This window comes from Arachis hypogaea, chromosome 13 (assembly GCF_003086295.3).
Source record: "Arachis hypogaea cultivar Tifrunner chromosome 13, arahy.Tifrunner.gnm2.J5K5, whole genome shotgun sequence".
In the NCBI taxonomy this organism is placed as follows: Eukaryota; Viridiplantae; Streptophyta; class Magnoliopsida; order Fabales; family Fabaceae; genus Arachis; species Arachis hypogaea.
Genome location: NC_092048.1, coordinates 130220808 through 130245136, shown reverse-complemented (window position 1 = coordinate 130245136; position 24329 = coordinate 130220808). Strand labels below are relative to the sequence as shown.

General features: G+C 35.8%; 2 protein-coding genes and 1 long non-coding RNA gene across 3 annotated transcripts; all 3 read right to left on the bottom strand.

Moving 5' to 3' along the window:
* Nucleotides 1–6685: 6685 nt before the first annotated feature.
* LOC112735426 (uncharacterized) lies at nucleotides 6686–9732 on the bottom strand. Its single transcript, XM_025784962.1, has 3 exons — nucleotides 8790–9732; nucleotides 7487–8726; nucleotides 6686–7313 (listed from the first exon to the last, which is right to left on the bottom strand). The coding sequence occupies exons 1-3, from the start codon at nucleotides 9730–9732 to the stop codon at nucleotides 6686–6688; spliced, it is 2811 nt and encodes a 936-aa protein (XP_025640747.1).
* A 36-nt stretch (nucleotides 9733–9768) lies between these two features.
* On the bottom strand, nucleotides 9769–11790 carry LOC112735425 (uncharacterized). Its single transcript, XM_025784961.1, has one exon. It carries the CDS (start codon nucleotides 11788–11790, stop codon nucleotides 9769–9771), a length of 2022 nt encoding a protein of 673 aa, XP_025640746.1.
* Nucleotides 11791–20843: 9053 nt separating this feature from the next.
* LOC112733469 (uncharacterized) lies at nucleotides 20844–22980 on the bottom strand. The gene is made up of 2 exons (XR_003168232.3): nucleotides 22343–22980; nucleotides 20844–21124 (listed from the first exon to the last, which is right to left on the bottom strand). It is a non-coding gene; the product is annotated as an uncharacterized lncRNA (long non-coding RNA).
* Nucleotides 22981–24329: the final 1349 nt, after the last annotated feature.

The following is a 24329-nucleotide window of genomic DNA, read 5'->3' as shown; positions in this document are numbered from 1 at the left end:
TATATCTCCTCCATCCTATATACGTCATGAACATATTGTTGCCAATCAAGTCGTTGGTTTGCACAACACGCAAAGACATGACGACAAGAAATTTGATATGTCTGAAACTCACCACAATCATAATGTCGTTGACGGATATTCACCGCATACTCTAAACCGCTGGGCATCTCGCGCAGCTCAAAGACCTCGTTTTGCCTATCAAACAAGTTAACTTGGATGTTTCCCACTACCTGCCGATTTACTTGAAATTTGTTGATTGCATATTCAGAGAATACATGTCCCGCATTCAGTCGAGCCTCAGCCTCAGCCCTCTTCCTAGTGAACAACTCATTTAGCATGTAAAAAGTTGCCTTGACAAGTGAAGTAATTGGAAGATTTCGCGCCCCCTTTAATACCCCATTGATGCACTTGACTAGGTTTGTGGTCATATGACCCCAGCGATATCCATTATCGAACGCCAAAGCATATTGCTGATGTGGGATCCGATCGAGCCACTGAGTGTAAGCCTCACCACGCTCACGTAATCTTGCATACTGCACATTAAATTCACGCACGGTCCTACAATAACCTGTAAAAAAGATAAGAAAAAAATAAGTATGACCACATAATACTAACATCAGTATTTCACTATAATTTACGTACCCATATTTACAATCAACTTCTGTAAATACGCTGCCTTGAAATTCCTTAAGAAGTTGGATGCTATGTGCCTAACACAAAACATGCGGATAACTCTCGGAGGCTCCCATGATCCGTTACTATGTGCTATTGCTGAGATAATAGAGTCGTGTTGATCAGAGATAAGCCCAATACCATCCCGCGTCATCACATGTGTGTGCAAATGAGTAAGAAAGAAGTGCCATGCATCAGAAGTCTCACCCTCAACAACGGCAAATGCAAGAGGCACAATATTGTCATTGCCATCCTGAGAAACTGCAACTAAGAGAGCTCCTTTGTATTTGCCATACAGATGTGTGCCATCTATTTGGACGATTGGTTTGCAGCTCCTAAATGCTCTAATGCAAGGGTAAAAGCTCCAAAACACCCGTGTCATTATCCTAATATCCTGGGCCACCTCATCCCCTTGGTAAGCTGGTGCAGTTTCGATCTCGATTACAGCTGATGGATCTTTTTGTACCATTGCTTGAAACCACGACGGCAAAGCTTCATAAGAAGCTTCCCAACCACCAAAAATATTTGCAATTGTCTTTTGCTTAACCAGCCATGCTTTGCGGTAACTTATCGTATAATTGAATTTCGATTATACTTCAGCAATCACAGATTTCACCTTTAAAGATGGATCAACTTCAACCAATGGCTTTATAACCTCTGTAATCATGTTTGAGTTTATCTTGGCATGATCTTGAGAGATTGTTGTTCTGGAGCATGTGTGACTACCATTGTACTGCCTTATAACCCAACAAAACTTTCTCTTAATAAGACTAGCCCTGATAAGCCAATCACAATTTGTTCCATATTGTACACACTTAGCATAAAATGTGGTTGGCTCAGATTCACACACTCGATAATCCACACCCCGACGAATGGTATAATCTTTAATTGCTGCAATAACAGTTTCTCTAGAACTAAACTCCATGCCGATAACAAATTCACCATCCGTAACAACAACAGGGTCTACACCAGCCATAACAAGAAATAATTATTCTTACTATTACTAATAATAATAACAATAGTGATAAATTATTAATAATAATAGCAACAAATAATCGTAACAAATAATAACTATAATAGTAATGCGTATTATAATAAAGGCTAATAATAACTATTATAATACTAATCACAATAAAAAATAGAAGACTACTTACCTGCATTGACAAATTCAGAAAATTCTGGTGCATTCATAGCATCTAGATCCAAAGCATGCATAAAAGAAGGCTCTATAGATAGATGTTGGCTCGTTAGTGCATTTGTCACATCTGCAACGTCAGGCTCAACTATGATATCATCTTCGTCGACATCTTCAGCTGGACCAACAATATGATAAGTGCCCTCGAATTCTTCTTCAATTTTAGTGTCATAAACCGTCCAGTCAATGTTAGGTTCGGGTAAATTAACCTCAACTAATTCTTCAAATTCAATATATAACTCGATAACTGACACTTGTGCCCGTGTTTGTTGGTAGATCAAAAACATCCCTTGCATACTTGCATCGTCGACTACATACATTATTTGAAATTGAATAAAACCCCCAAATACTAACACAGGCTGTCTATAAAAAATATTTGTGACTCTCTTTAATATTTGATTATCAACACATTGACAAAATATACTACTCTTAAATTTCTCATATGTTATTCCAAAAGGAATAACAAGATCATATGGATTTTCACATACAAAACTCACACCTTCAGATGTTTGTGGAAAGATTTGACCATTATAATATATTTTCAAATTAACACTTTCCTCCATTTTTCTTCTCTTACTCTCTCAACGAAATAAACCACACTCACACTCAACAAATTCGTTCTTCTTTTTATAATACTCGAGGTATATTTTTTAATCTAAAAAATACAGTACGCCTCCTGCATAATGTCATTCCGCCCCGTGCGTTCTGGTAATACGCTGGTCTTGTATTGTCAATATGCTCCCTTTGTATTATGTTTTTAATATTAAACTAATACAATACGCCCTCCTTGTATTGTGTGTTTAGTATTAAACTAATACAATCTGCCCCTTTGTATTGCTTTTTAAAATTTTCGAAAAAGCAATACACCCCTTGTATTGTCTTTATTTATTTTTAAAAAAATATTTGGATAAAGTAATTCGCCTCCTGCGAATTGTTAGTTCTCAGAAACATGCAAAACACTATTACATCTAATAATAAAGTATTACACCAAATTTTAACCAATATTTAAAAAAATGAGCCGAAAGATGCAGGAGTTTGAACCAAGCGGCAAAGTCATGGAAGGGTCTAGACACAAAATTTTAGTATGATTGATAAAATGATGAATTACTTATATATTGGAAAAGGGATAGTACACACATATTAGATGATGTAATATGTCTCTTGGGAATCACTAGAAGCCGTTTGATGCTGACGAGTAGAATTAGGATAAGTTTGATAAAGTTTTTGTTTTTTAAAAATAGTTTATAAAATTTAATTTTTAAAAAATAATTTTTTAAAAATTGAAGTATTTAAGTTTGGTAAATAAAATTAAAAATAGTTTTTAATAAATATCAGTAATATTAATTGTGTTTAGTAAAATAGTTTTTAAAATTTAAAAATATTATAATAGACATAAATATAAGGATTAAATTTGAAAATTAGTTAACATATAAAGTTATATTAGACTTTTAAATTTTAAAAAACACAAGCCAACTTTAAAAAGCTCTATATTAGGTGTTTTCAAAAGTATCCCGATCTTTTAAAAACTACAAGCACAAGCACATAGTCATTTTGATTTACCAAACATAAAATGAGGAACTTGGACTTTTAAAAAGTACAAACACTTCTTCAAAAAGCTTTACCAAACCAAACCTAAGAGAATGAGTAAACACTTAACTCCATGTATGTCTATTTTTGTAAAAAAATAGGGCACTTTTTATTTCATAGACTTTTTGGCCTTTAATAAAATTATTTAAGGATAATATAATTTTTTTGTTAAAAAAATATTAAAGAGTTATGAAAATTAATATTGTAAAACTTTTATTTATAATTTGTTTAAAATTTTAAACTCTACATAATTTTTTTTACAATAGTATTAACCATTATTACTGTTCTTGCCAGGAGCTCGAACTGAGGTATATGTCGGTTGGGATCCAAGCGGCTTGGTCAACCGTATCTGCTGAGGATCGCGCCACCAATACGAGCCTCGTCCGAGCAGTGGGGAGTACCTGCAAAAAGGACTCCGATGCTTAAGTCAGTTTCTGAGCAGGAATAATATTCTATACGCTACTATCGTAAGTGTTTGTGCTGTTATCTGCCTCTTACTATATGATCAGTGCTATTTATGGTTAGAGGAATCTGTTAATGGGTCCGAGATCCCTGGCTTTGTATCCGAGCTAACGATCGGATTCCTCTCCTGGGATAAGTGACGAAGTGGATAAGTGACGTGATTTTGAATTGGTACGTTGCACTGTTAAAACGTGCTGTTTTTGAGGTATAACGTCGGTCCTAAATTATTGGTACAGATCACAGCCCCAAGCTTGACTTGCTGTGGTCGGGAGCAAGTTGAGCTTTTTTGACCGATGTTATACGTTGTCTGACCTATGTCCGAGCCCCAAGCTCGACTTGGTTTCGACCTTGATGCTCGTTCGCTATTTCATTCAGTGAAGTTAAAAATAAAGTAATCAAATATTAATGAAAAATAGGAGAAAAATAAAAAGGTGGGAAAGAAAAGTGATTTATGGGAAACGAAAAGGGGGCATTTATTGATGTCGCGGTTTCCCAGAGGTAATTGATAATGGCCTGCTAGTGGGCCCATGGATCAAGGAAATCGTGGCCTTTGTTGTTGTTGGTCATATCAACAGTTTTTTGATCTAGCGGCTAGGGATGGTTTGTAAATTACATCGTATGATCTTACTTGTGTTGTGAGCCTACTTTTGTCATTCCAGTATTGTCTGTTTTGCAAGAGAGGAAACGGCGTCCAGAGGTTAGTCTTTGGTCTTTTTACCTTCAATTTTCTTTCTTCTTTTTTGTCTTCTGTCAAAATGAAAAAACTAGAGGATAAAGTAGTTGAAGTAAAAGATGATCTTTATGAGTAGGTTCACGCTGATGTCAAGTGTCGTGCGTCTCTATATCAAAATCCAAAGATGCTTGCTTCGCTTAATGCTTCTGAGTGGGTTCGCAAGGGTGCTGTTTGTGGAGTGGAGCTGATTGCTTGTAATGGGGAAGAGAGGGTTTGTGAGAAGAGGGGGGATTGGGAATATTTTTACGTTTATACTTGTCTGTTTTCTGAGCTGAACTTGAAACTTCCTTTTACTTCATTCGAATGTATGGTGTTAACTCAGTTGAACTGTGCCCCCTCTCAGTTACATCCCAATTCATGGGCTTTCCTTCGAGGTTTTGAAATCTTGATGACATTTCTGAATCATGTTCCCTCTGTAAATTTGTTTTTTTCTCTTTTTCAAGCCAAAGACGTTCATAAGGGCCTTTGGGTGAATTTGAGTAGTTACCCTAGACGTGCCTTGTTCTCACTGTTTAAGTCTTCTTTTAAAAGTTTTAAAGAAATGTTTGTAAAAATTCGTTCTTCTGAGACTGAGTATCCCTTCTTTCTGGACGACGAGCTTGGCGAGCTGTTTCCTCTTTATTGGTGTCATGAACCTATGCAAATTCTTGATGCTCTTGAGATATTAGAGGAGGATGATTTAGTTCTGGAATATTTAATTAGTGTTTGTTCTTCTGGAAAACTGTTGTCTATTGTCGAACTTCTTAGGTTTGAGATGGATGCTGATAGGTTAGGTGAATATATTGGTGAGTGCTTTTGTTGAGTTTGCCTTTTGTTTATATTTTGTATTCTTGTATTGACGGTTATGTTGTGTTTCTGCTATTTCAGGTGGGAGAGTTCCGAGCTTGTCTTTGGCTAAGATGAGGTCATTTTTTGAAAAGAAAAAAGATGCGAAAGAAGCTTCTGCTAGTAAGATCCTTAAGGAAGATAATATTGATGTCGCCCAATCGAGTGCTCATCCTCGTGGGGAGAAAAGGAAGAGTCCTGAGCCGGAGGGATCACTGGAGATCTTATCTGGTTTTGATGTTGCTGCTGGTTCTGGTGTTAGGAGTGGTGTTAGGAAGCAAATGCCTTTGCATGGTTTTGCTCCTGGAGCTTCTTTGGAATCTGTTTTTAGTGATCGGTTCCCGTTTTCTGCCTTGTCGGATAAGGTTGGCCAAAATGTTCATGATGTTCAATTGCTGCAGAATGTTGGGAAAGAAGTTGTTGGCCAGTATATGCAGGTTCGTAAGAATGTAGGATTTTGTTTGTTTTGTGTTTGTAAGAGATTGTTTAGTGTTTTATGACATTGTTTTGTGATAGGTGATTGCTACTAGGCTGTTATGTGTTGGTCGTAGTGCTGAGCTTTTAGGTGCTCAGGAGAGAAAAGATGCAGAACTGAGAGAGATGAGGTGATACTTGATCTGACTAAGAAAACAAAAGACTTAGAAAGTGATGTTGGGCGTTTGCAGGCCCAAATTCGGTCCATGCAGGAGCAGTCAATGGAGTCTGACTTGGAGAAAGGCAAGTTGACCGCTCGGGTTCAAGAATTGGAGGATAGTGGCATTGAAATGTTTGCTGCAGGGTTCGACCGTGCAATTAGTCAAGTGTCTGTGTTTGCTCCTGAGTTTGATCTCAGTCGTTTCGATGTTACTAAGATAGTTGTTGGTGGGGTTTTGGTTGATGACGAACCTGGAGATGAAGCCCAGGACGAAAATGTTCATGTAAATGATAAATGATCGTTGCCCTTTTTTTTTGTTTTTGGACTTTGTCTGAGCTTTTGATTTGCTCATTTTGTATTTTGGTGTTAGTGATGTTTAAACTTTGAAAAACATCTTTGTTTAATATGAATATGAACTTGTTTCGTTAAAACAATCTGATTGCTGTTTGTCATATCTTTTTGATATTTGGAGTGGTTGGCCTCGTTAAAACCTCCCCGAGTAAAACCCTTTTTTGGGAAAAAACCTCGGTGGTAGGAAAAAGAGTACCCCTTGTTCTCCAAAAAAGATTACATATGTTTAAGTATGGTACAATCGTAGGGACGTGATGTTCCAAGTGTTCGGTAGATTATCTCCTTCCAAGGTCTGTAACGAGTATGCACCTCGGCCATGTACTTGTATGACTCTGAAAGGACCTTCCCAATTAGCGGCGAGCTTACCCTCTCCTGGCGATTTTTGGACATCTTCCAGTCGTCGGAGCACAAGGTCTCCTTGCTGTAGTGTTCGGGGTCTAACCCTTGTGTTGTATTTGCGCCGAGTTAATTGTTGCATTGCTTCATGTCTTATTCTTGACTCTTCTCGTACTTCTTCTAGTAGGTCTAACTCAGCTTCTCTAGTTTGATCATTAGTATCCTCGTCGAGATAGGTTGTTCTGACCGAGCCTTGTGATATCTCTACCGGGATCATGGCGTCGGATCCGAACATTAGCCTGAATGGTGTCTCTTTAGTTGAGCTTTGCAAGGTGGTGTTGTAACCCCAGAGGATTTCTGGTATCAATTCTGCCCATTGTCCTTTGGCAAGTGTTACTTTTTTCTTTAGAGCCTGCAAGATAACTTTATTAGCAGCTTTGGCGAGCCCGTTGTATTGTGGGTGCTCCACCGAGAAAAAATGATGCTTTATATTCAAATCATGCAAGAAAGATGCTATTCTCTTATCAGTAAATTATCTATCGTTATCAGTAATTATGTCCATAGGCAGTCCGTATCGTCATATGATAAATTTCCAAATGAAACCTTTTACCTTTTTCGATGTTATTTTCGCTAGAGGTTGGGCTTCTACCCATTTTATGAAATAATCGATTGCTACGATCAGGAACTTCACCTATCCTTTGGAGATTGGGAAGGGCCAAGTATGTCGAGCCTCCATATGTGAAACGGCCATCCGATTTCCGTCGTGTGTAACGTCTCGGCCGGGTTGTGGATGATCGGTGAGCATCTTTGGCAGTTGTCGCATTTTCGGACTTTATCGAGACAATCTTTTCTCAATGTTGGCCAATAGTATCCAGCCCTCAATATTTTTGTGGCTAAGCTCCAACCTCTGATATGTGTGCCGCAAATTCCTTCATGGGTCTCTTCCATTGCGAGGTCGGCCTCCTCCTTTCCTAGGCATTTGAGCAGGGGTCGGGAGAATCCTCTCCTGTATAGATCATCACCTATGATTGTGAAGAAACTCGCCCTCCTTTGGAAGAGCTTCGGGTTCTCTACATTTTTGGGTTTCTTTCTGAACTTTAGGAATTCAATGTACGATATTCTCCAATCTCGTTCCTGTAATATACTCATAAAAAATTTATTGTATATGCTCGGTTGTTCCAATGTCATGTGTGATAAATTTGGGGATGTTCCTAATTTCCTAGATGTGGCTAGTTTGGATAGTACATCGGCTTGGTTGTTGTTGTTTCTACTTATATGAGTTATTTCAAAATGTTGGAACTGTTGTGCTAAGCATTTTACCTGTGTATAATATTGTTCTAAAGAGGGTTCTCGTACCTGGAATACGTCGTTTACCTGCTGAACCACCAAGAGGGAGTCGCAGTAGATCTTTATGTTTTGTATTCCACACCCTTTTGCTAGGCGCATGCCGGCTAGGAGGGCTTCGTACTCAGATTGGTTATTGCTGACTGGAAATGTGTACTTTATTGATTGTTCAGTGAAGATTCCATCTTTGTCTCTGAGGACTATACCTGCTCCACCGCCGTCCTCATTGGCGGCACCGTCTATATACAGCTCCCATTCTGGGTGTGCATCTCCATCCGACGTCAGTTCTGTCACAAAGTCGGCCAGTGTTTGTGACTTTAATGAGTTCCGAGGTTGATATTCCATATCGTATTCTGACAGCTCAATGCACCACTTGGCCAGTCTTCCCGCGAGGTCAAGTATTGACAGTACCTGCCTTAGGGGTTGATTTGTTCGTACTATGATCTTGTGGCTTTGGAAATAGTGCATGAGTCGTCTTGCTGTGATTATTAGGGCATATGCCAATTTTTCAATAGTTGGATACCTCGTTTCTGCATTTTGTAATATTTTGCTGACGAAATACACTGGGTTTTGTTGCCGACCTGTTTCTGTAACAATGACAGATCAAATCGAGTTATTTGATACTGAAAGATATAAATACAAGGGGTTACCGGGTACTGGTTTTGCCAGTATGGGTTGGGATGCGAGCCGTTGTTTGAACTTGGCGAATGCGTTTTCGCATTTCTCCGTCCACTCGGACTGTTTTGACTTTCGCAGTATATTAAAGAAATGATCCGACTTTGCTGCCATCGTGGGTAAAAACCTTGAGAGGGCGACTAGCCTCCCTGTAAGTTGCTGTACTTCCTTGATTGTGGACGGCGATTTCATTTCTAAAATTGCTTTGCATTTTTCAGGATTTGACTTTATCCCCCTGTTTGTCAACATGAATCCCAGAAATTTACCTCCTTGGACTCCAAACGCACATTTTTCTGGATTCAGTCGCATGTTGTATTTCTTCAGTTGGTCGAAAACTTCTTTTAAATCATTAAGGTGTTCTTCTTCTGTGTTTGAATTGACCACCATATCGTCCACGTATACCTCCATGTTCCTGCTGATTTGCTTCTGGAAAACTTTATCCATTAGGCGCTGATATGTAGCACCCGCGTTTTTGAGGCCGAATGGCATGACTTTGTAGCAGAAATTCCCTTGGTCGGTTATGAAAGCTGTCTTGTCCTCGTCGTCTGGGTGCATAAGTATTTGGTTATAGCCTGAGTACGCGTCCATGAAGCTTAAGATCTGATAGCCGGAGGTGTTGTCTACGAGCTTATCAATGTTTGGCAAGGGGTAGGAGTCTTTAGGGCAGGCTCGGTTCAGGTCAGTGAAGTCTACACACATCCGCCATTTTCCCGAGCTCTTTTTGACTATGACCACGTTTGCCAGCCAGGATGTGAATTGTATTTCTCGGATGAAGCTTGCGCTTATCAGTTTTTGTGTTTCCTTTGTTGCTGCTTCTGTCCTTTCCTTTCCGAGTTGCCTCCTCTTTTGTTTTATTGGTCGGGCTTTGGGGTCGAGGGCGAGCTTGTGGCATATGATTTCTGGGTCTATCCCTGGCATGTTAGCCGGGGTCCAGGCGAACAGGTCGGCGTTTGTTCAGAGTAGATCTGTCATTTGTTGTTTGTATCCTGCAAGCAAGGTAGAACCAATGTTAGTGCATTGACTCTTATCCTCGGTCAGGCTTACCTTGTGGAGATCATCGGTTGGTGTTGGCCTCTGCTCATGATGGATCCGAGGATCCAACTCGGCGAGGTCTGGTATATCGCTGGCATTGTATACCGAGTTTATTCTCCTTGTTGGTGTTTGTTGTATTTTTAGCCCTGCGTTGTAGCACTGCCTTGCCTCTTTCCTGTTCGAGTGAACTGTTGCTATGGTTCCTTTTTCTGAACAAAACCTAACACACAAGTGAATTGTGGAGACTATGGCTCCGAAAGTGTTTAAAGAGGGTCTTCCCAAGATAATATTATATGGGCTGAAACAGTCAACAATTAGGCATTGAATGTCTAAAGTTTTTGAGTGAGGGGGTGTCCTCACCCATACATAACTTGTCACGGGGATTCTTTCCCCTGAGAATCCGACGAGCTCCCCGGAGGACGGCTGTAGAATTTTTTCGTTACGTTGCATTTTCTCGAAGGTCGACAGAAACATGACATCGGCACTGCTACCTTGGTCTAGCAAGACTTTCCGAACTAAGAGGTCTCTTGTTGTTACTGAGATGACTACGGGGTCGTCAAGGTTGGGAGTCTTATTGTCAAAGTCCTTGCTGGTGAATGTGATGTTAGGGACTTCTGGAGTAGGTGCGTTAGTGGGTGTTTCGTTTTGGACCGCCAACATGGTCCTGTAGCTTCTTTTCCTGGCCAAGCTTGTGCCCCCGCCACACGCAAAACCTCCTGAAATGTAGTTGATGACTTTCTTAGGTGGTTGATTACTCTGCCACTGAGATTTTTCGCCATTTGCTTTCAGGTGTTCTGCCTCGTGTGATGTTGGTTGTTCTTTGTGGAGTTGTCTGCCGATGTATTTGTCCAGTAACCCTTGTCTTGCTAGTCTTTCCAACGTGTCTTTAGCTATAACGCACTCGTCCGTGGTGTGTCCAAATTTTTGATGGAAAGCGCAGTGTTTCGTCTTGTCAACGTACCTCTGGTCTTGGTATGTGCCAGCTCGGTTTGGTGGTTTGATGAGTTTGCTGTGGAGGATCTCTTTGATTATATCCTCCCTTTTGGTGTTGAACTTGGTATAAGAATCGAACTTCGGGGCTAGCCTGAAAGGCTTTTTAGAGTCTCTGTTTTGGGACCTGTATGGTCTTTCTTCCTCCTTTCTGGACATGGGCTTTTCGTTCCTCCTAGTTTCACGGAGTTCCTCAATTTCGATTTGCCCTGTCGCCTTATCTCTGAATTCCTCCAGTGTTTTTGGTTTTGCCACAGCGATTGCTTCCTGGAATTTTCCTGGCCTGAGACCGCTCTTTATTGCGTGCAGTTGTACTTCTGGATTGAGGTCGGGAATTTTCATTGCTGCTGTTGTAAAGCGCGTCATGTAGTCCTTTAAGCTCTCGTGTTGTCCCTGTTTGATTGTGCTGAGGTAGTCTGAGTCCCTAACGTATATCTTGGATGCTGCAAAATGATTGATGAACATTTTGGCGAACTCATCAAAGTTGTTTATGGATCCTGCAGGAAAGTTAGAAAACCATAATAAAGCAGCTCCATCTAGGAATGTTGGGAAAGATCGGCACATGATGGGGTCTGAGTCGCTGTTGAGGAACATCATAGACTCAAATTTTGTAACGTGGACTTTAAGATCTCCGATTCCCTTGTAGGGCATTAGCGTCATCGGAAGTGTGAAGTTCTGTGGCATCTTGAAGCTCATTATTTTCTCGGAGAACGAGTTGGTCCGGCGTCTCACGTTCTTTGGGATTGTCTCTCCTGTTTTTGCGTTGGATTCCGACAGGTGTTCCTCGTGTTGGTTAGCATTTATTTTCTTGCTATCGACCTTTCGATCTCTGTCGTTTTGCAGCGTCGCCAGGAGTTCGGCTAGTCGCTGATTTTCCGCTTGGAGGACGGAATTGGCAGCAAGGAGGTCGACATTGTTTTGAGAATGCTGTTGGGTTTCGGAATGGTCGGTCATGCTTTGCTTCCTGCAAGAGGAAAATACACAGTGCGAGTATAGGAAATAAATTAAAGCTAGAAATTTAGTGAGGGGTGAGAATGAACTCTCGGGCCCCACGGTGGGCGCCAAATGTTCCTGCCAGGAGCTCGAACCGAGGTATATGTCGGTTGGGATCCAAGCGGCTTGGTCAACCGTATCTGCTGAGGATCGCGCCACCAATACGAGCCTCGTCCGAGCAGTGGGGAGTACCTGCAAAAAGGACTCCGATGTTTAAGTCAGTTTCTGAGCAGGAATAATATTCTATACACTACTATCGTAAGTGTTTGTGCTGTTATCTGCCTCTTACTATCTGATCAGTGCTATTTACGGTTAGAGGAATCTGTTAGTGGGTCCGAGATTCCTGGCTTTGTATCCGAGCTAACGATCGGATTCCTCTCCTGGGATAAGTGACGAAGTGGATAAGTGACATGATTTTGAATTGGTATGTTGCACTGTTAAAATGTGCTGTTTTTGAGGTATAACGTCGGTCCTAAATTATTGGTACAGATCAATTACTATTATCATTATCTTTCTCATCATCATTATAATTCTTATGTTTATTATTTTAATTTTGCAATTATATCATGTCATTTTTATTATTTTATTTACCAACAACAACATATCATCGGTCTCTTTTTTTCATTTTTCTTGCAACGCTATCTTTTCTTTTTAAAAGATTTTTGTATTATAAATACTTTTTCTTTTTGTGTACGATATTACTTTTGTCAATAGTCTTTCTCCACTTAATCATCAAGAATAAAGATATTTTTTAAAAAATAAATTTATTAATAATATAAAATATTCACTACTTACAAATAAAACCCTACAAAAACTAATTTAATTATTATTTAACAAAATTTTTAATGGATGAATTATATTAAAAATAATTTTGTTAGGTGTCGAAATATCTCATTTTTTTGGACAGAAGTCGCTTATTCTTCAAGAAAATAGATAAAAACCAAGTTAAGTGTTTACAAATCTAAAAATATCGATAATAACAATTTCTATTTAGCACCAAAATAGTATAATAGCAATGTGCTAAAATATGATAAAACACAAATCGTCCATGGAGATTATGCCTTAAAGAAAACATAAATCACTCTTGCACGATTATGCTTTTTAATTTTTTTTTCGAAAAAACACAAATCTCCCTGGAGATTACAGTTTTTTTTTTTTTTTTTATCATTAATCATTCTTATCATTTTGACATTTTAAAAATTTACCCCATATTTTAAAAATTATGAAAAATCATTATTTTTTTGAAAAATTACATATAACCCTCAAATTTAATGAAATGAATTGTGCAGCAGTTATATATTGTTAAAGAATAACAAATATACAACTAATATGATCAATTAAATGATGTAGAGCTATTATGAGTTTTTGGACAATTCAAATTTAAATTCAAGTTTATGTAAAGATACATTTAAATTTATAAATGTTATAGGAAAAAAATAATGTATTAATAATGAAATAAATAATAGAGATTGAATTAATATATAGTGTTATTGGCAATATTAAAATATTAAATAATAATATAATTCGTGAAAAAAATAACATGACCATTATTGTATGGCATTATTTTAAAGGGATTATTAACTTTCAAAATGATGATGATAAAAGCAAAGATTGATCGTAGGGGATATAAAATTCAAAAAACATAGAAATAGAAAATAAATAATAATAAAGTTGATTTTATTTGTACGATGCTCCTTTTGATATACTAATAAGAAGAAATTGATAATAAGATTATAATGTCATATAGAAATTATATATTTGGAATTTGTTTATGTGTGATGAATGAGTTTATATATAAATTGAAATAAAAAAAATTGCTAAAGAAATAATTAGCAAATGATGTTTATGCTTCTGATTTGATGTTGCAGTTTATTAAATTTTAAGAATGACTTTTGACAAAAAAAATATATATATATTTACAGCAGCTTCTGACTTTGAGGATGTTTCCATAACAAAGTAAAATTATATTTCAAAAATTTACAGTTGGAGTATAAGAAACATGTTCATCAATAAATGTGAAAGATGCATCTTTATTCTTAATGAATTATTTGTAAAAGGGTTTATTTAATTTATATTTTAAGAATATATGTTAAGATGATAAATTAAATCTTTTTTTAAATACAAAAATTTAAGTTTTTAATGTATTTATTTTTTATTTATTAAATACAAATATTTAAAATATTTTATTAATAGTAATCTTATTATGTGCTTTTAAAATACATGTTAGTTAAACCTTTTATAAATTCTCAATGAATGTTATATGTCCTTATGAAACTCATATTTAAATAGAAATTGAGTAATAAAAAATTTTAAAACACATAAATCATTAAAACATGTAAATATTACTTAAAATTGACTCAAGTATTTGAATATAATTCTTTAAATTTTGGTGGAGTAAAAAATTAGTTTATTAGTCTTACAGTAGATGTCAAATATTTTTGTGTGAATAAACTTTTAAAGTATATTTCGTTTTTTACAATAATGTAATACGTCTTTTTTTTTTTATAGAGTGAGAATAAGTTAAACATAAAAAAAAAATATAGTGGTTGATACCTACAAAAAAAAAACGTTCCAACACTTAAATTATAGTGTTTAAGAAGTATAAAAATTTTATGGATATATTATATTAGTGAATAGTTTATAGACATTTAGGCATTATAATATTAATCATATGAATATCTAAACATAAAATACAAGATTAGTGTGTAGAAATTGGTGAATTTTCTTTTTTGAGTGATAGATAATATTTTATATAGATATTAGGTTAATGAAAAATATTAATATTATGATTGTTTGATCATTAATATAGAAATAATAATTATTAAACTCATCGATTACAAAGTTAAGAATGAATAATATTTTAAGGCTCATTTATAATTCACCATGAACAATTTAACCAAAATTATACTTCATATTGAGTAAAGAATTAATTATAATTATATACTTAATCATATTTTACACACTCTACTCTATTGTAATACTTGAAAAAATAAAATAAAATAAAAATTAATCAATTTAAATTGATTAAATAATTAATTTATTTATCTATTTAGATAAATATTGAGAATTGAAATTTTAGCTAATAATAAATTTTTAAATAAAATTTAAATTTATAACAAAATATTATTTACTTAACTTATCAAATTAGAATATATCGTAGACACTAAAATATAAAATAAAATGACGCTCGAAGTAATCACTTGCGCAATCACCAATTTTTGGCGCTTATATGCGGACTTATTATTAATTCCTATAGATACCTCATATAGCACAAACATACATAAAATCCTACAATCCTATAACTATCCTTAAAAAGAGGATTTCTTCCATAGTGGAAATCCAACGTGACATGCTCTAGATTCATTCTCAAGAATTCCTTCATCTTATATCAGGGTCATCTCTCTCATCCCGTGTCATTGTTGTCACTTGCCAGTTGCCACAATACAACAATTGAGCGCGAAATTTCAAACTTTGAATTTTGAATTCAAAATCAAAATTGAAAAATAGATTCATTTTCATCATTTACGTTCTCCCTCCATTTTCAATTTCTATTTTTCTTTCTTCTTTATCATCATTATCATCATATTTAGTTCCTCCTCCTCCTTCTCTCCAGTTCGTTTCTCCGTTCTCAGATACTATTTTTCGATCTCCTTTTCTTCTTCAACTCTTTTTGCTCCTAATCTAACTTGAAGGTGGAGATTATAGAGTTTCAAGGCAGTTGATGTCATTGTACCTGATGGCTCCAACCTTCAGGGGAGTCATCGCGGTGGAAGGGACAACAACGTTGGTGGTAGGGGTTATGAAGGTCGATGCGGTGGCGACGGAGGCTATGGTGGTGGAGGAGTCTAAGGCAGCATGGGTCCCAGTGGTCGCGATGGAGTTCGTCGTGGTGGTGGATAAGGTGAAGGATGTGATGACGGTCGTGCATGCTACAACCGTGGTGGAATGGGTCGAGGATTGCAACCAGGGAGGAGGTGGATGCAGAGGCAGGTTGGCGAAAGCTGCTACAACTATAGGCATTTCTGGGCATTTTGCAATAGACTGCCCAACAAGCGCTATGAGAAAATGAAAGTATAAGATTTTAATACCCCTGCTCATACTACTCTCTATTTTTTTAATATTATTTTTGTTTATTTAAATTGTATCTTTATAGCAGGTAGCAATACTAGATCACTCTCAAGAGACGCGCTCCCACCTGGGGGTAATTCTTTTTTCTTTTCCCAATGATTTTGCGATGATGAGTTGTGTGCCTTACTATTTGATGTAAATGTTTGTACTGTTGTTGTTGTTGTATTCTCCGTTGATGCAGAAAATCCAGAACCGTAAATCCGTAATATTGTTGCCAGGATTCTAATTGCCCTTCGCCAAAAGGTCTTAACTCTTAACCTGTTTTCTTCTTATCTTCAATTTTGCATCCAATAAGAGCAAGTGAAATTTCTAAGTAATGCAAAATGAATTGTTTGTTTTTTCTTTGATTTTTGATGTCTTGGCTTTGTACTTTCAGAATAATTTAGAAACTAAGGTAAAAGAAGATCTTTCTACAGCTACTGTGGAGGTTTGTATCCATTCTATTGTGTTTCTATTGTTTTTTGGAAAAGTATAAGGAACCAAGTATCTATCAGCCAAGAATTGAACAACTCAATTAATAATTATTAATTTTAAATTATTTTTTAAATTTAAATTTTGATTATTTTTTAATCAAAATTTACCCTAATTTATTTTCATTCCCATTTATTATTCACCACACATAACTACAAATCCTAATCCTTCTCCCCAATGCCCCACGCTGCCGTGGTTTCGTCGTGCCACCGTAGCGGCGCTGCTGAACCGTTCTCGCTTATCATTCACCCACTTCGCTCACCTTACCCTTCCCACTGCTCGCGACTCCTCATTCATATCGCTTGCATTCTCTGCTTTTGCAGTTCTATCCACGCTCGAGCCATCTACGCTCGTGCCAACCCCCTCCTTCCTCGCTGATTGCAAGGGCTCCGTAGACAAGGTAACGCTGCTTGTGTTACTCTTTCTTTGTATAATTTATTTCTTTTTTACTTGGGATTCTCCATGCCTTTTTTATTAAGTTTTAGGAATAAATGACCATTTGTACCCATGAGAGATGAAAACGCTGACATTTGTACCCATGATAGCCTGAAGCTAAAGTTATACCCATGATAGATGCCCTCTGTGTGACAAAAGTGCCTTGACTTGGATCTGAGCTTGGTTCGTAGGAATCCGATCCTACGTGGCACTCCCTCCCTTATCTTCAACCCCTCTCTCTCTTACTCACACACACACTCTCTCTCTCTCTCCAAACCCCACTCTTCACTCTTCAAACCCCACTCTGACCCCTTCTTCCTCAACACTCACTCCCTCACCATCCACTCCGCCCTTCACGCCGACAAAGCCATCCTCTTCTCCCTCCCCACCACCTCTGACCCCATCAAGGACACCCTCCTCACTCTCATGCTTTCCAACCACTCTTCCTTCATCCTCACCTTCTCCACCTCCCCTTCCTCTTCCGCACTCCAAATCCGGGATGGTACTTCTCAACCATCTCTTCATACCGGTCAACCAAGCCAGCCCAGTAACCGTGCAGGTAGTAAGAATTATCAAGGAAAACAACATCATCATCGTCCCCCTCGTCTTCATCTATCTCTTTCCTAGACTCATTCTCCTCTTCATCAATTATGAAAAAAAAAATTCAAACTTTGAAAAAAATCAGGCACTCCACAGATCAGTAACACAAAAAATCAAAGTGAAGGAGAAAAGGACCCGCGATTGAGGAACGCATATATGAACGTGTTGGTAATATTTATTTCTCAAATAAACGTTCTAATTTTTAACAGCATCTCTCTCTTTATCTGAATACAATTATTCAATTAAGCTAAGCAAACGAAGCACCCATCTTTGTACAGAAGAGAGAGAGAACAAAAACAACATAGAGACAGAAGACATGTCTGCTTTTGATACCTACAGCGTCGACTCCGATCACCACCAAAATCACGCCAACGAAGACAACTTCTCCGGATACGACGGCTACTTCCAACTTCTTAGAGGAAGGTTACACCCTTCGTGAGTGGTGCCAGTGAGAAGTGAGAAATGATGAAAAATTTTGGGAATTTGGAAGATTCAAAAAACCTTAATAAGGATGAGGTTGTTGATGTTGATGTTGACGATGAGAGGAGAAAGAAGCTGTTGAGGAAGAGGCAGAAACGTCGAGAAGGGAGAACGGTGGGTTGATGATGTTGATGGCTATGGTGGTAGCAAGGAACGAGAGCGGTGGTAGTGTTTCAGAGTTTGGAATTGGGGAAGAGAAGATGGGGAATAAAATTATAAATTAAAATTAGATTATATTTAAAGGGTTTGGGGGTTTGGAGTGCCACGTAGGATCGGATTCCTACGAACCAAGCTCAGATCCAAGTCAAGACACTTTTGTCACACGGAGGACATCTATCATGGGTATACCTTTAGTTTCAGGCTATCATGGATACAAATGTCAACGTTTTCATCTCTCATGGATACAAATGGTCATTTATTCTAAGTTTTAGTAATCATGATTCAATTTAGGATAATTCATATTTCTAAATTTGATTCATTATTATGCATTTGTGAATGAAGATGGATGTCGGAGAGTTGAAAATCAAAGAATGTCGAAAGTGGTAATTGTAAATGTATTGCCTTCTTCCATCAGTGCTTGGTTTAAGGTTGTAAATCTAATGCTTTAGTATTTGTTTTTTATGTAAGGCTTCTGCGATTCCTAATACAGAACATGTACAAAGGCTATTGCCGAAGAAAGAGGATCTAAGCAATAAAAGAATGCTGGGACAGCTTTTGGAAACTCTAGAGGTATGTTAAGACTAGTTACTTTGTTTTGCTTTTAGAAGCAATGGAAATAGAATGGTATAATCTACAAGGTTTGGATTTATTGAATATATTTAAGCTTTCTGTTATTGATAGTACTTACTTAGTTTTTATTGCTAGTGCTTACAAAGTCTAGATTTACTGAATACATTTAACCTTTGATTTCATAACTATTGATAGTGCTTACTTGGTTTTTATATTTTTTATAGGCTTTGAGATGTTTCTGATTGAATAATGTGTCTTTGCTTATGAATATATGCACCACCAAGGTGAAAGGATATAATGTTTTTGCCTCAGTGAAAAGAACACTATACCACTACAATGATTGAAGGTTTTTGGTAATTTTTTCTTTTCAAGATGATATTCATTTGTATGGAGTTCTATTCTAGTATTTCTTGTCTTCTTTTGTATTTTGTAGTTATCAAGAACAAATAGATTAAAATTTTATTTTAGTCATTTAAGTTTTATGAAGTAGTCACTTGTCATGGATAAGGTTCAGAATGAGGACTTTGTATTTACTTTGGAGACAATTATGGCCTAATTTGGGAAAACTTCTATAAACATTTACTAGATTCAAATAATTAGATTATTTTAAATTGAGTAATAATTGTGTCTTTTAATTTTAAAAATAGATGTTTTTTAATTATATAATTGTTGATGTTTCTTTATTTTTATAATTATCAATAGATAGCTGTTTCTTTATATATTTTTTTAACCCATTGTTACTGTTACTGTGAAGTCCTTTGATATCATAATTTAATTTGTCATATTCTTTTATTTTTAACAGGTTGCAGGAATTGAGGCTAGAATGAAAAGTGGATATTATATTGGCCGTGGTTCGAGATCTATCAAGGAGGACATAAGTAGAATATGCCGTGATGCTATAAAGTAAGTTTTCTTTCTTCTATTCTCCTGTCTCCTTGGATGGAGATTGTAATTCTCTCTCTTTTTTTTTCTTTTTTTTTTTTTGATAAATTGGATATATATTATTACTATGATTGGAGACATTTTAATGAAGTAAATAGGGTCTGTTGGCTTAAGTTGCCAATCATAATAAACAAAAGAACATCTTCACTAAAAAAAAAGGGACTTCTTAAAATAAATAAATAACAAAAAAGACCATATTTTATCATATTTTTCTCATAATCTGGTTCTAACCATAGAAGTTCATATGTTAAATTCTAAGCTTTATAATTGTTTTGTTGTTATACCTTAAGTTTTTATGCTGTTTGGCAGTTTCACATACATCTTACTTTTACATCCTGAGACCCAGTTACTTTTGTTTTGGAATTGTTCATTTAGCATGTCTTTATTAGGTCATAAGAAAGGGTGTTTTACCTTACACGCTTGATGTTCTTTGTTTTTCAACAATATTCATGTTTAATGGTTGGGTCATTTGTGTGCTTATCCATCACAGGGCAAAGAATTGGGGTGATGCTAATGACATGAATAATATGATCACATTGTTTATTCAGCTTGCAACACTGTTGGAAGAGAGCTCTATATCTGTGCATGATAGAGATGTGCTAATGACATGAATCGTATGATCACATTGTTTATTACTTTTGTACATGATGAATTCTTGTATCGACAATGTTGTAAATTATATGGATAAGTTGAATGAATATCATGATTCATTTCATTGCATTTTAGCATGATGACAAATTTATAGTTACTTATGTGAGATAAACTTTTTTTATTTTTCATTCACATGACTTCCGTTAAAGTAACAGCTATTTAGTATTAAAAAAAAAAAAAACATCTTGACACTTGACACAAGCTAAGTAACATCCACTTAGACCTTTACAAAAATAATTAGGTACCTACCAGAAGTTATTTGTATTGTTCTTTATTACAGAGATGATTCAATTGATAGTGAATACAAGTATCACAAAAGAAGGAAAAAGATTTTTGTATTTATCCTCATGCTTGTTTAACAAAATTTAAAGAAAAAAAAATAGATAAAGAAAAGAACAACAACAATATCTAATTATTTGCTTTTTCAAGAGCAATCAAAGGGTTTTGACAGCTTTCCTTTTACTCACTGTTTGTTTTATGCTGTTATTATACTTGAACTTTGGAGTTACAATTTTTATCAAATTAAAACGGAGTCCACGTACACAACATACTACTTAGTACTACTTAATGATAAACTTATGAGGCAAGTGTTACTTATATGATTAAATTTATTATCAAGTGGTCAGAGTGTATACAACAACTAAATAGCCATAGATGTCTATTATATATTAACTATAAAAATGCTCATAAGTTACAATAATTGAATCAATAAGTACAATATGCGTTCAATTACTTCAAAGTTAATCTCCACCTTAAATAAGAATCATCTATTTAGTATAAAAAGAAATATTCATTTGTTTAACAAAAGAAACATCTGATGTAGATTTTTTCATATTGCGCTCGGCTCTTCAGGATGTCCCTGGAAAGTGAAAGCAAAATAAAGTATTTATGGTCAAGGTGTATGCAACAAATTAATAGCCATTTATGTCTATTATATGTTAACTATAAAAATGTTCATAAGTCACAACAATTGAATCAATAAGTACAATATGAGTTCAATTACTTCAAAGTTAATTCCCTTATTAAATGATGATTCCTTTTAAAAGAATCATCCATTTAAGATAAAAAGAAACATTTATTTGTTTAACAAAAGAAACATGCGACGTAAATTTTTGCATAAACATTCAAGTTGCCTACAAGAAGAAAGATACTAATTACTAAGTAAGACTAAAATAAAATACATTCAATTCTTAAAGTATTATAAAAATTCACAACTGTAACTCAGAAACCTCTCAAAATGTATCAAAATTGCCACAAACGGTAACGTCATCACATGTAACATTATGATGGATTTCACTCTTTGCATGATTTTTAGGTGTCCAAACTCAAACCGAACTTTAAATTTGGCAAAATTTAACTAACTCTAGTATAATTTTTATCCCAAACTCGCAAATCACATTAAAAAGAAACCAGTGCAGCATGTGTACGCATTATCCATCAAAACAGGAAACATTAAACCAATAGCATAAATATTAGTAGCAACCACCCATTGAACGGAAAAGAACAGTTCTATAGCAAATTTAAAAAAGATGACATATCACAAATGAAACATTCACATTTTTCGTTTATAAATATCATCTTTGTCAACGTGTTCACTTTCTTGCAGCAATTTCATATAATTAAATTCACACCGAACTTCGAATAAATCAAAATTAAATTAAATCATAACTAATCTTTAAAAAAAACAACAATCTTATGGTAAAAATAACATCTGTGATCATTCAGTAAGAACCATTCATTCACAACAAAAAGCAACATCCAATAAATTATAATTGAATCATATGCCTCAACAAAAGACATCCAATTCGCATGACTAGAAATAATTGAAATCAGAGACAAATTAATTTATCAATCCACCAAAAATCAGAATATCTTTAAGAACATCTAGTATCGCAAAAAACCCTTTTTAATTCTTACAATCAAAACTCTAATTTTAGAGAGAAGTAAATCCAACAATTCAAAATTCATATTATATGAATGTGTCATTATATGCATAGGATCTGGTACAAAATCAACTTACAACCACTTTACTCATATCAAAATCAATCAAGTATAACACCCATCAATAAATTCTTACCGAGGAGTATTTTTCAGTGAGGCTTCACGGTGCGACTTGGAGGAGTCCGACGCGGCTCTCGTGGGGGCAGATCATGGGAGGTAATGCCGAGTGAACCGGATGAGAAAGGAAGGCTTCAATGGTGCGGCGACGACAACATGCAGCAGTAGTAGCGGTCTGGGGTGGGCTTCTGACTCCCCGCGGTTGCTCGCGCGTGGGCGGGACGGAGGCGCTGCAGCGGTCTGGCGCGAACTTCTAACCACCGCCGTTGCTTGCACATGGACGGGACGGAGCTGCTGCGGCCCTAGACTCTGGCTAGTAAATGCGTACGACGAACGTGGGAGGGAGGCACAACCATTGGAGGGTTTTGGATGTTGCTGTAAGGAAAAGGTGAAAGGTGAAGGTTAACTAGGGTTAATTTGGATGTTGCTTTTTTCTTATATGGTAAATGAGCTTGGGGTTCAGCTCAATAGAAGTTGGCAGAAAGTTAGCTGGACCCCTCTTAGTTCCCTAGCAGAATTGTTAATTTTTTTGTTCAATTCCTTACTATATCCATCACTCTTCAAGGTAGTGAGTTTCAATTCTCAATTTTTGGGTCTTTCCTCTTCGAAAATTGGGTAATTTTTTTTTTCACGGCCCATTTCAGTTTTGTTGCTTTCAAATGAAACTTTGTAAATTTTATGTTTATGTTAACTTTGCTCCATGATTCTATTTTTCTTTCTGTGCTTAATATTGCGTGCATCTTTGTTTGAATTATTATTGCATTGTAGCTAATATATTATATTCTTCTTCTCCCTGCACAAACAATCTTTTACTATGGAAAAAAATTTGAAAATTAATGAAAATTGGATTAAGAAAAATTTAGCATAAATACATTATGATTGAATCAACTAGCAGTGTTTGACATGATAGAAACTAAACTATATCTACTGTTGTTTTCGTTCAAGGTGAATCTTATCAGAATAAATTGAAAGGAGTTAAGTTTACTTACTGACAGCAAGTAGCAACTATACGCCTGGTTCATCCTGCACCATCCGCTCTGCCTTTTACTTTGTGCTTTGTCATCGTTAGGTAATGTTCTATTTGTTGTATTGCTGTTGGATTCCTTTATAGCATTTGTTGCATGACTCTCATATAAGGATAGATCTCGAATGTTATTAGTGGTTTCAACATAGGAAGTTGCTAGGTGTCAGCATTTGCTCTATGTCCTTTTGGAGGTCCTTGCACCATTTTCGTCCACTATAACACAATTTAGCATCCACAACTTTAGAAATAAATAACCAATGACACAATATATATATATATATAATTAGAAATTTTCATTTGTGCTGTTTTATTGCTTTTCCAACCTTCATTTTCGTTTTATCCAATCATGAGAAAAGTTAACATAAGGGAAGGTGATTGCATGAAAAGTTTACACACTACAAAATTCAGTTATATAGTCTCAGCCAATTGTAAATGAATTTATTAAGAAGAAAGACTTCAGTGAATAAATTTTATAGATGAAGCATGTTATATTCTGTTTCTATTGAAGATTCATTATCAATCTTTCACTCCATAGCTTAAAATATCATAGTTTAGCTAAGTAGATACCACATACAACCAATCTCCAATCTTTTTAGACGAATTTTAAAACTCTCTATGAAAGATCCACTGATATTCAATTCTTCACTTTAGATCCTGTATATCTCTAATTCTCTATTTATTCTCATGTTAAACTTGGTTTTCCAATTTCCATTAAGCATATTTTCTTTAATTAAGATCTGTTTCATATGCCATAATTTGATGCTACCTTATATCTAAATTTTAATTATTTTTCATTGGTTGAGCATGCTGGAATTTTAATAGTGATATTTCTTTTCAGAAACTTCATTTCCTCTCTAAGAGGGTTCTTTGTTTAGATTTTGATGTAATTTGAAATCTATTAGACACTGGACTAGTAAGTATTTTTAGTTGGGAGCTATTAATAATTAATTTGGTGTTGTAAAGTAACATGATAAGGATATTT

What these genes read in the sequence shown, in the direction of transcription:
- LOC112735426 (XM_025784962.1), bottom strand. Translation starts at nt 9,732, where the DNA reads ATGCCAGGGATAGACCCAGAAATCATATGCCACAAGCTCGCCCTCGAC. An exon ending in ACTGGCAAAACCAGTACCCG is followed by an intron (nt 8,727 to 8,789) that starts GTAACCCCTTGT and finishes TCATTGTTACAG; the next exon opens with AAACAGGTCGGCAACAAAAC. An exon ending in TCCCAATCTCCAAAGGATAG is followed by an intron (nt 7,314 to 7,486) that starts GTGAAGTTCCTG and finishes TACTGATAAGAG; the next exon opens with AATAGCATCTTTCTTGCATG.
- LOC112735425 (XM_025784961.1), bottom strand. Translation starts at nt 11,790, where the DNA reads ATGACCGACCATTCCGAAACCCAACAGCATTCTCAAAACAATGTCGAC.